Genomic DNA, 11,613 nt, shown 5'->3' on the forward strand with positions numbered 1-11,613 from the left:
TAGAATACGATATGGTTAATCGATTAAGATAGTCAAAATGAATAAAATGGCGGTCGAGGTGGGGAAACGTAAGAAAAAATGTCTGAAGGAAGACTGGATGTTATAAAGATAGCTGGTAACAAGTCAGTTTTGATCGTTATGTGAAGTATTGGCAAAGTATCGGGGAACAGTCAGGCATCTGTTAACGTAGTTGAACAACACAGAGTTTGCCCTTAGAAACTGCCAGTATAAATACAGTCAATCAATGTAGGTGTTTGTAGGTTTGTGAAGCTACTTTATGTTTTAACTAATTAAATGTACATATCTGAGATCTTGGAGGGGAAAAACAGCAACAGATATTCACGTTTGGCTATTTCTTTATAAGTTGGCTTTATAGGTTTAACAATGAATATTTAATACATGATGAATACAAATCACAGAAATATTCCTGTAGAAATACTATGTAGCTTAGTTTTTTGCCTTTTCTTTTATCTGAAGAAAAAATGCGTTAAACCTATATTAAGCTACATTTGTATTCACAAAATGATTTTAATACTAGATATTAGTGATGACCAGTGCATTGTCCTGGCTCTGGAATCTATTACATAATTCATTTTATATTTTGTTATCTTAACAAAATAGAAAATGAAAGCAAAATAGTTTATCGAAAGCAAAAGCTGTTCTGCCAAGCCATTCTCGTTGGGTATCAACGGAGCTGGTCTGAATTTGAGAATACAGGTTCTGCATGGATTTTCCTGCGTTCTTAAATGGCAAATCTGATATTTGTGTATACAGATACATGGAGCTGCATGCGGGCAGCAGCATTCTGCCTGCAGCAGTGAGCGTGTACAGCACTCCCCAGGGACATAGGAAGCTGTTGGTTTCCTTCACTTATTGCAGGCGATACTGAAAGATGTGTGTGAACACAAACGCAGTATAAGAATAAAGGGAAGCACTGCATGGTGACTGGCACACTGCGCTGGGTGGAGGCCTGTTGTGATGTACCTTGCTGTGCAGACGCAGCGCGAATAACAGAAGGCAGACATTGCAGAGAGTGAGATCACGACGGGCTGGTGCCTCTGGGCATTTCCTGCCCGTGCCTCAGCGTGAATGCGGGAGTCTGTGTTTGTAGTTAGGCGCGCTGTGTGTCAGACTGTGCGCTGAGCTTTCCTTAAACCAGGGCTTCTTTTTTTAAATGCACCGAAAGAATACAAAACAAACCGCAAGCGACAGCTGCTGACCAGCGGGCAGGCTGGAAATAAACATAAACCGAGGTTTGAACACGCGTTTAAGTCCAAGTGTGTGTTTATGATATTTGGAAAACAATTTTAACACCTCCACCAGTCATTGCTGGATTCTTTTTCCAAAGCTGTAGTGTTGGAGTTGAAGGCGTAGTCAAAATAGCCTTCCCCCCCCCCCCCCAATAATAAACGTTTACCTTTGGACGTAACATGCATGCGTTACGTCAATTTAAAGTTACTTCTTGCAAACATAAACATAGACAAGTGTCTGGAATTGGTATTTGTTTGAATAATCTTATTTTGAGGTCCCCAGATCTCAAATAGGGTGTTTTAGGCTGGATTTATACCTTGTCGCATGACACTCTCGACAACTGTCGTACAACAAAAATGGCAATGGAAAAAATGTTGCGCAATTCTACAGTTTTACATTTTTGCAGGTGCCGTTGTACTTTGTTGCGCTATGTAATTGGAACGTTTGCAAATGTAAAGAAATGGTCAGGATTTTGTTGTCCTGTTGCCATAGAAACAACAGAACCCTCCCCGTCGGCCTTGGCTAAAGTGTATAAACCTTGTGTGATGTCTTCATTTTCTTCAAGCGACGCTTGTCAAAAGTGTCGTGCCATGGAGCATGACTTTGGCTTAATGCCATCCCCCCCCCCCCATTTTTCAGCCCCGGAAGGCCAGCGCCACCTGCAGCTCAGCCACCGCGGCCGCGTCCAGCGGTCTGGAGGACTGGAGCGCCCGTTCCCCCCGGCAACGCAGCTCCGCCCCCTCGCCGGAACACCCGGACCCTCCCCACTCGGACACGGCTGCCAAGCCCCCCTCCCCTGCTGGGGCAGCCCTCATGATGCCCAAGCCCCCGTCACCCTGTGCTCCAGGTCTGTCTAGTTTCGGGAAATAAACAAGTGTTTTAAAAGTATAGCATTTAACCCTTTGATTTGGGGTGTCCCCCCAAAAGAATTCTATTTCAGTGTTCTAGAACTTTGTTGATTTCAATTGCATCACATTACATTACATTACATTACAGGCATTTAGCAGACGCTCTTATCCAGAGCGACTTACATTGTATCCAATTATACAGCTGGATATATACTGGAGCAATGCAGGTTAAGGACCTTGCTCAAGGGTACAACCGCAGTGTCCTACCGGGGAATCGAACCTGCAACCTTTCGGTTACAAGACCAACTCCTTAGACATTACGCTACACTGCCGCCAGTTACCAGTCGTGATTGGTACATCAGCATTAGAATGTTCAGTTTAGAGCACTCGAAGCACGTATTTGTGACCTTGCGCCTTGCAGGGCTAGTGGCATATCGCGTGCGTATCGAGCAGAAACGTTGGGCGTAAAACGCGGACCCCGGAGTTTGTGCAGGCTGCAGTGTGCCCGACGCCAGTGTGCTCTCGCTGTCTTGCAGGTCCCAGCAGCCAGTCGTGCGTGGGGCCGGACAGAGCCACTTCCTCTTCCCTCGTGTCTCTGTACCCCGCTCTGGAGTACCGCGCCATTATGCAGGAAATGTCACCCACTGCCTTCGGTAAGACGGTTCGTTCTCCGCGAACGCACAACGGCAGGCAAATTGCCCGTTTCAGGTTTCAGAACCACATCTGACGGTCGGCCATTTTGAACACCTGCACTCACGTGAAGTCGTCTTCTGTTTGCAGAGGGGGAATGGATCAGAGGTTACTTGTAAGACTGTAGTCTTGAACCTGCTTTAATCCGGTTGAGAAAATACATGAGGTGCACTTTGATGCTCAACTAATGAGGGAGTCATTTTCTCAGTTCTTAACACTGGAGGCGGATGCCATGTTGGCGTAGGCTAGTGCCGCGTGACAGAAATGATCGCTTCTACAGACATGTCTCAATTACCTTTGCGTTGAAATCTATAAAAGTAGGTGATTGGATGATTTAGGTTTTATACAAGAAAGACCACCGGTGGCAAAAAAAAGTGGAGCGAAAGTGAAAAGGAATGCTTTTTGGCTTCACACTAGACAACTGCCGGTTTCAAACATTACAGCCGACTTTGTGTTGAAACTTGCCAGGTGCAGAAGCGTCGGCGAAGAGCATGCAAACAGTTCCAGTATTTGAATATGACACAAGCCGAGGGAAAAAAGGATCTTGAAGGGGGCATCCCTTGTTGATGTAGTGGGTGGCGATCTTCACAACTTGATCGAACGGAACCAGCCCCCCCCCCCCCCGCCCTTTTGTATCGTTGTATTTTGTGTGCTAATTTATGTGCACGTTTACTTCTTTCACTGCAGAAATCATATTTGTGTCCTTTTTTTTTTCTTCTTCTTCTTTGCTTTAGGCTTAACGGACTGGGAGGATGATGAGATTTTGGCTTCCGTCTTGGCGGTTTCACAACAAGAGTACCTCGACAGTATGAAAAAGAACGCGATGCACAGAGAACCTTCCCCAGACAGTAGTTGATATTGGGGATGGGGGTGTTGGTTTAAAAAAAATTTTTTTTAAATCAACTGGGAAGTAACAGAACAGAAAAAAAAACTCATTTTTTTTCTCAGTCATCATAAATATCTTCCAATCTTCTCTTTTACTCTTCCCATCTTTCCATCTCTGACTCTTCTTCACGACGTCTATACAGTACCATCATAATCAGCCTCTCCAGCCCCTTCCTTTATAATACCCTTGACCACCATTGGACTTATTTAGGTGCATGTTTAAAATAAACACAACGAACATCATCATAGAAAATACAAAAAAAAAAAAAAAGAAAAAAGAAAGAATTAAAATTGTAATAATGTCATACTTATCTTCTTAATGATTAATTAATATAATTTTGTTTTATTTTATTTTCTCTTTTTTGGGATGAAAAATACTTGTTTTTCTTGGAATAAAAAAGAAAACTTTCTGAAGAAAAATGCATACTTTCATTTATTTACCTTTTTCCTGTTTAATCTGTTCCATTAATAGAAAACCAGTCGTGTAAATAATTGACCAAAATTGTATTCTTAATTGTGTGAAACGCTATAAAACATATATATATATATATATATATATATATAGAACTATGTGCAGAGTGGTGGTTGTAAGTATTTGTGAGGTTTTTAAACATGAATAGGCCCATAATTCAGTCACTGTGTAGTCTGCAGTCATTTGAAACATAGTATATATCATAGAATTTGCTCTGTGGAGCCAACTACATTCCCCCCCCCCCAAGCGTAATGTACCTGTACCAGAACAGAGGACTTTCTTCGGATGCACACCATGTACTCTAATTATAACATCACTCAACATTCCAGTGGGGAATGATTAGATTTTGACTGCTTATTGCCGGGTGCCGTGTTAAGTGTTTTGTGTTCAACGGCATGTTTCGTACGCAATGTTTCAGTCCAGATCGCCCATCGTCGGCAATGCTTCAGTATTTCACTGGGCTACTCTCAGAGGTAGCGCCAGGGGTTCTGGGCCCCATGAAAAGAGCCCACATTGGGCCCCCTCCACCCCAGAAAATCCTATGTTGTAATATTTTCTGTGGGTCCCCTTCAGTCAGGGCCCTTGGAATCATCCTAACTATGATTCTATGACTATCACCCCCCCCCCCCCCCCCCCCATGGCACCCCTGGGTAGCACGGGGCTTACGATCTAGATGTCTAAATCAGTTTTTTTTTTTTTTTTTTTTGTTCTTTGTGAGGAAATCGCACTGAGGCCAATCCAGAAATGTTACAAAAATGATATTTTTTTTAAAAAAGAAGAAAAAAAATGTGATGCCCTTTGCCCTTCCAAGTGGTTGGTACAGTACTGTGTAATACAGTTATTTTCAAATCCCTAAGTGATGTGGTGCAAAAACTAGAATGAGTGTTTTCAGTCAAAAGATTTTGTAAAAAAAAGTTGTTGCAAGTAAATTTGTTTCAATGCAGTGAACGATTCAGAACCATTTGAAATGCCATCGTTTCTATCCACGCTGAACTCTCAGACGTTGCAAATTCACAATGTCCATAGCAGGTTTACAAATTCACGATGTCCATAGCTATAATTTCTAATGTCCTTGTACATGTTACCGACTTAGATATGTTAAGCCATATACTTGACATTTAGACCACCATAATAGCGTAAAGTATAACACAACCAAAAAAAGCGGCCATGTCACATTCGTTTTGGGATGCAACCGACAGTTTATGTTAGTTTAACGTGAATTTATTTTTATCAGTTTGCGAACGCGGGAAACCCAGGTTAGGCTATTTGAGAAACTGGTTGAAAGCAGAAGCTAAAAAAAACCACAAGGCAGTAACCCGCCAGAGCGCATTCATTTACTGGAACGTTGACTGAGCGGTTAAATTCTGAGAAAAGGTATCTATTGTAGGTGTTAACATTAAATATTTAAATCATGCTCCGTTTTGATTGGATAAATGTTCAAACTACACAAAGCAAGTCAGTGGTGATTGGGCGGATGTGCGAGTGGGGCGTGATTACACATGTAAACTTAAAAACACCAACAAACTTTGAACGAAAGGAAACTCGAGTAGTCTCCGTTCAGATGAGAAGGCTCGTCTACTAACGCAGTTGAAACAATTCGCGGTGTGGATTTTATCTAGCTTTTTCTCCAACAGATTTTGTGTCTCCTCGGTATGGACTACTATTCATTTTGAACTGAAGCTTTCACTGCGACATCACTGCTGTCTTTCTTGGATAACATTGATCTTCTTTGAGCTTCGATTTGAAAATGTTGGACAAACGTATGGATGACCTGTACTTGCACCAAGTTAACGACGTTAGAGGAAAACCTGGTAAGAAGAAGCCGTCTACGTTAACTGTAATAACGGACAATTCTCCGTAGCCCAAATGGAAAGTTGTTATGTTTAACCTCCTGTATCGCTAACGTTGGCGATCAAACTGGACAGTTGGGCACCAGTAACTTAGTCTAGTAGTGGTTGCTAACTAGCAAGCATTGCAGAGTGTAAACGATAACATAGTCTAGCTATGGTAAACTAATGCTGCGTATACCAGGCAAGCTGCATTTACTGTATCTAACTAAATGTTTTCATTTTCGTAGCCAAGGAGCCATTTGAGAAACTATATCATGTTGGTGCGCTGCTGGGAAGCGGTGGTTTCGGGTCAGTTTTCGCTGGACAACGCATCGCTGACGGCTTGCAGGTAGCTAATTGCAAACTAATAGAATAACCTTTGTGTTTTTTTTTTTACATACCTGTCTTGAAAATCAACCGAAGAATACTAAAAATGCTGTTCACGTTGTAATTTTAACGTTACTTTATTTCTTCTGATAGGTGGCCATCAAGAAAATTTCTAGTGACAGGATACAGCAATGGGCGCGACTGGTAAGTTGTGTTGTGGTTAAAGAACTCTGCAGCTGCTGTAGCCTACTCCTTGTGACTGTTGCCATCTCTAACGATAGGTCGCTACAGTAGCTAACACCTTATTTTTAAAATGCGTTTTAATATTAATAGTCTATTCTAGTATACAGTACTGTAGCGTACTATAGCCAGTTATCTACCTTCCAAACATTCAAATTATTGCTCATGCGTAAACAGTGATTATATTTTAATTAGCGGGGAGGCGGGGTAATAATATTGCTAATAATGATGATAATGATGGTAACTAAAGAAACGTTGCAGTTTCATCTGTCGTTGTATGCCCGTAAAGTTGGCTAGCTGCTTAATCTGTGTTTACAAACTGTCCGTGGAGTCGTGGCTGCGAGCCAGAATGTTGATGACGCTCGGTGAAAAAGAGCGATGTGGAAATTCCGCATCGGGCCTCCCCCTCCCAGAAATAGCGTGGTTTATTATAATAATCCATTGTACCCCCCCTACTGGAAACTAAAAACAATACCAACTGCTTCCATTTTTTCTATCCTTGGTGACGTGGCAGTGACGTGTTGCGGGGTTTTCAAAACAAACGGGAAATTTGCACGACGGCTTTTTCCTTGTAGCTTTCGTGTCGATCCGGCTACATTTTAAGACAAATCCTTAAAATGTAGTTTGTTTTGCATACAAATACTGAACTACTGCAATACTACAGAACATTGTTGACAGTATTTAAAACAAAGTTCAGTCGCCGTTGGAAAAAGCCAGTCTAGTTCAAAAGACACTGAAGCTTGATGTTATCAGATTGAGCGGGCTAGATTGCAAAGAGCGTCTTAAATGTCACAGACTGAACGAATCAGCTGATCGTGTTTACACAACCTGTGTCTATTGCAGCCTGGCGAGGCCGGCCTGGTTCCCATGGAGATCGCGCTGCTGCTGCAGCTGGGGGGCGGGGCGGGAGCTGGCCATCTGCACCGCGGCGTGATCCGGATGCTGGACTGGTTCGAGATCCCCGGCCAGGGCTTCCTGATTGTGTTCGAGAGGCCGCAGCCCTGTCAGGACCTCTTCGACTTCATCACGGAGCGCGGCGCGCTGGAGGAGCCTCTTGCCCAGAGGTACGGTAGCCTGTCAGTCAGAGGTTAGGGCCTATGGGCTTGAACCTGCAGGAAAAGGGAATCTTCACCCCCGAAAGAGTGAAATAGTGGTGCAGTACATTTTAGACAGGGCTCTGCAGTGCTCCCATTTTAGGAGCATTTGCTCCTGAAAGCTGATGTGTGCTAACTGGCAAACTGGCTGACTTAGGAGCACATCTGCTAATTGGGGTTTACTAGGGTGCTTAAAAAAATTTTCAACCCTTGAGGAAAAAAGAAAAATGGTAGCACAGAGCCCTGTTAGAGAGTGTAAGGTTGTGTGTTGTGTTGTGTTGTGAGATTGTAAGGTTGTGTGTTGGTGCTGTTAGAGGGTGTAAGGTTGTATGTTGGTGCTGTGTGCTGTTAGCATGTGAGCTTGTGTGATACTCAGACTGCTGTGTTTTTCAGGTTCATGAGGCAGATAGTGGAAGCTCTGCAGTTCTGCCAAGCCAGGGGCGTGGTCCACAGGGACATAAAGGATGAAAACGTCCTGGTGGACACCCGCACCGGGGACGTCAAGATCATCGATTTTGGCTCCGGCGCTCTGCTCAAAGACTCCGCCTACACAGACTTTGAGGGTGAGTGAGATCTTTAGCCCAGGGGCACCATGAAAAGCGGTCCATCTCATATTTATTTAAACCTTAAATTGCTTACTTCCAAAGAGTGGGAAACAGCGTTTGTATGTTCACACCAGTTCATGTGTGATTGAACAGAGATGCTTCAGTTTTCTCCGTGCTCTATGTGTGTGATTAAACAGAGACGCGTGTACAGTTTTCTGTGTACCGTGCTCTTGCGCATTGCGGTGTCTAACGTAGCTGTTCAGTTTTCCCGGTGCTCTTGCGCATTGCGGTGTCTTAACGTTGCCGTGCTTGTTGTCCCTGCGCAGGCACTCGAGTGTACAGTCCCCCGGAGTGGATCGTGCACCACCGCTACCACGCGCGGCCGCTGACGGTGTGGTCGCTGGGCGTGCTGCTCTTCGACATGGTGTGCGGCGACATCCCCTTCGAGCGGGACGGCGAGATCGTGGAAGCCCAGCCCAGCTTCACCAAGCGCGTCTCCAGCGGTGAGTCTCGAGCGACTCTTTCACGTCGTTATCTTCGTTTTGCCCATGAGAGCGCGCGCAGGAACGGTGCTGCTCAGAATGACCCTGCGCTTGCCTTGCTGAATAATGCACACACGATGAGCCAGACCAGTGAGCCCCTGCTGTTCTTTCCTCCCGCAGAATGCCAGTCTCTGATTCGCTGGTGTCTGGCCTATCGGCCGGAGGATCGGCCGTCCCTGGAGCAGATCCTGCTCCACCCCTGGATGGAGGCCGCAGCGGACGACTGTGGGGACCTGCAGGGAGGGGACGGCATGCCCAGCCAGTCAAGCCTGTGAACTTTGGGCTTTTAGGAAAAGGGTCTGGGGGAAACTTCACATGCCTTATTTTTACGACTGCCAACTCCGATTTATTAATGCACTGGTTCTCTCCACCTCATCTCTCCCCCTTGAGTGAACATATTTATACTTTTAATTTAAATCGTTTTAGTGTCTGAAGCTTCAGCAGTAGTTACTGTTGATGGTCTTTGTGGTGTTTGAATAGGGGGGTGAAGTTGCAACTGTAACAGCAGTTTTGCAAAATCTGAAAACAACTAGAAATAACTAGACTCTAAAGATAAAGGTTTGAAGGGTTGAAGCCATTGTCGAATTACACAGTACTCCTTTGGCCACATGCATCATTGTGGATTTAAATCTTAATGTTTTCTATTTATTTTCTGAGCAGCTATTTATTTTCAAGGGTGGTCTATCTATTTATTTAAGTCTTGGTAGCGCAATGGGCATGTTGAAGTTTCCCGTATTCTCTTCTGTTTTCCGAAGTCTGAAAACGGCCGGTATATGGATTAGCTGAATCTGTGTACGTTGCCATGTGGAGACCTGGTTTTACAGGTTATTATCAGAAGCGGTGGCGTTTGGTACCTCAGTTTTATGAGGGAACAGTGACTCGTATTTCCGTTGCCCCTGGAGGAAGTCCACTCACAAGAGGAACACGGCAGAAAAGCCTTCATCTCCAAAGAGCTCCTGAGATCGAGTCGTTGCCAAACTGCATCTTGGGACGTTGAAGCCACCCACTGTGGAGTTATGGAGGGGAAAACCATGTGGACTCTCACAAGGGCCGTGGTCGTGCAGTTGGCTTCTGAGTCCCTCACATGTATAGATGTGTGTGTTTGTGCGTGTGCTTTACTTTAAATGTTTCGGCAGATCTACTCATCCTCGGGTGGTACAATCGTCAAGGTTGCCTGGAGCAGTGAACCGGAATTCTGAACGTCACACTGAACCAGGAAAATGAAGCCTAGTACAGATTTTTATTTTAGTCGAACATAACTGTACATTGTCTCCAGAAATGTTGAGTCAACTAGTTGTGTTTTTTTTTGTTTACACTGAGCAAGTTATTCAGTCTGTGTCTCAGGTTAAGTCTGAATGTTTACCCAGAGAGCCAAAAACAACCTCGTCTGCCTCAGGAAGCTTGGCGTCAGCAGGCCCCAGAACACAGTCTGCCTTGAGAGCCGGCTCGCCTACTTTTGCTTATTTATTTGTTTCCTTTTTTGGCGAAAGCAGGAACCTTTTGGACCAAACGTACCCTGTTTTTCACCGAATTCTGTTTTCACTTTCTCCTGGCCACTTACCTGTTTAAATATATCATGTGGGGAAGTAGCATTGAACGTTGGGTTTAGCTGTAATGCTTTGTAGTGCCCACATTAGGTACTTAAAACAGGTACAGTTTGGATGTTCAGTTTATAATATCCATTCATGACTTCAACACATGCTTAAAATAACTTTTCTAATACCCTGCCATTTGATACCTTCTTTTTGGGAGGAAAAAAGAAGTGTTCTTTTGTTGAAAAGTGGTTGAATTATTCAGAGTGTATTTCCTGAATTGTTGTTCAATAAGAAAACAATTGCACACGTTTCAATATTGACCAGTTGTCAAGGAGATGGGGTTAAAACAACATGATGTTGCAGTACTTCTTCTATTTTAGGTAATCCTAGTTACCCACTGGGGTTGGAACAGTTCTATTTGTTGTAAATACTTATGTATTGTTTTGTTGTAATGTGACAATTGTCACATTACATGTTATATTTAAATGCAAAGACAAATTGAATATGTTATTTATTAAAATATTGTTTCAAAGAAAATAACTACTTGTCAATAAAATATTTGAAAGATTGATTTTTTTCTTCGATTAATTTCTGTTCCTGCTTCTATCACCCCCAAAGGATAGCACAAGTTTATATTCTTTGCGCTTCAGAATTAGCTAATTTATCTGTCCCACAATAACAGTGGACCCACACATATAGTGACCTATGTCTGAAAAAAACTGGGGGCAAAAAATGAATTTTTAGTTTTCCAGTGAATGTGCGTTGAAAGAAAATATGCACGTAGGCATACGTGTATTAGGCATTGATAAGTGGAAATGTTCGAGAGCCTGGATTATAGCCAGTGAAGTGCGTCATACCACATTTCACGTGACTAATTCCAAGGAAGCTGTAGTCTACATTGCGGGAGGGACGGGGGGACGCACGTGAGGCACAAAAAAAACGGCAACAGAAAATAACCAAGTCATTCATTTCACTGCGTCCCCTCGCTTTAGTTGTGCGACCGCAGCTAAACAGCGCCATCGCGTGGGATGTATACGAATTGGAATTTCATCAAGTGCTTAGCATTTGTGACATTAATGTTATAACGCCACTTGAACAGTGCTTGTCATACAATTTGTTTTTAAAGACCCTGAACAAACACGTTTTTCTAATATCTAAAGTATTCATTCAACAACAAAAAAGGCATACTTTTATTTCAAAATTTATGAACATTAAAATAATAAAGTTTCCTTTTGATGAAATACCATTTCAGAACAGTAGAGCTTGAGATGACATGGCGTGTTCATTCTGTAATGGATATTAATTTCAAGCTCGCTACACGATTTGCATCCTACTAAATGATTCACTGCTGATTG

At 43.3% G+C, this 11,613-nt stretch overlaps 2 protein-coding genes across 7 annotated transcripts in view; both read left to right on the plus strand.

Moving 5' to 3' along the window:
- Positions 1–4,094, plus strand: part of otud5a (OTU deubiquitinase 5a) — a 43,989-nt gene extending 39,895 nt beyond the window's left edge. For 5 of the 6 annotated variants that reach the window (XM_064300597.1, XM_064300601.1, XM_064300598.1 and 2 more), the window contains 3 exons: positions 1,891–2,098; positions 2,636–2,752; positions 3,524–4,094. In XM_064300597.1, the coding sequence (XP_064156667.1) occupies positions 1,891–2,098; positions 2,636–2,752; positions 3,524–3,645 (447 nt within the window). In that variant the 3' untranslated portion in view covers positions 3,646–4,094. The remainder of the gene's footprint in view (positions 1–1,890; positions 2,099–2,635; positions 2,753–3,523) is intronic. The other variant, XM_064300602.1, reaches the window with a different exon arrangement.
- A 1,522-nt stretch (positions 4,095–5,616) lies between these two features.
- pim2 (Pim-2 proto-oncogene, serine/threonine kinase) lies at positions 5,617–10,829 on the plus strand. Its single transcript, XM_064300604.1, has 7 exons — positions 5,617–5,957; positions 6,224–6,324; positions 6,456–6,506; positions 7,386–7,606; positions 8,030–8,199; positions 8,508–8,684; positions 8,844–10,829. Exons 1-7 carry the CDS (start codon positions 5,894–5,896, stop codon positions 8,996–8,998), a joined length of 939 nt encoding a protein of 312 aa, XP_064156674.1. The 5' UTR covers positions 5,617–5,893; the 3' UTR covers positions 8,999–10,829.
- Positions 10,830–11,613: the final 784 nt, after the last annotated feature.

The sequence above is a fragment of the Anguilla rostrata genome, chromosome 11 (assembly GCF_018555375.3).
Source record: "Anguilla rostrata isolate EN2019 chromosome 11, ASM1855537v3, whole genome shotgun sequence".
In the NCBI taxonomy this organism is placed as follows: Eukaryota; Metazoa; Chordata; class Actinopteri; order Anguilliformes; family Anguillidae; genus Anguilla; species Anguilla rostrata.

Bases quoted from the DNA above. Each gene is read 5' to 3' on its own strand.
- pim2 (XM_064300604.1), top strand. From the start codon at position 5,894: ATGTTGGACAAACGTATGGATGACCTGTACTTGCACCAAGTTAACGAC. The intron at 6,507-7,385 runs GTAAGTTGTGTT...TGTCTATTGCAG, and splicing joins TACAGCAATGGGCGCGACTG to CCTGGCGAGGCCGGCCTGGT. The intron at 8,685-8,843 runs GTGAGTCTCGAG...TTCCTCCCGCAG, and splicing joins CACCAAGCGCGTCTCCAGCG to AATGCCAGTCTCTGATTCGC.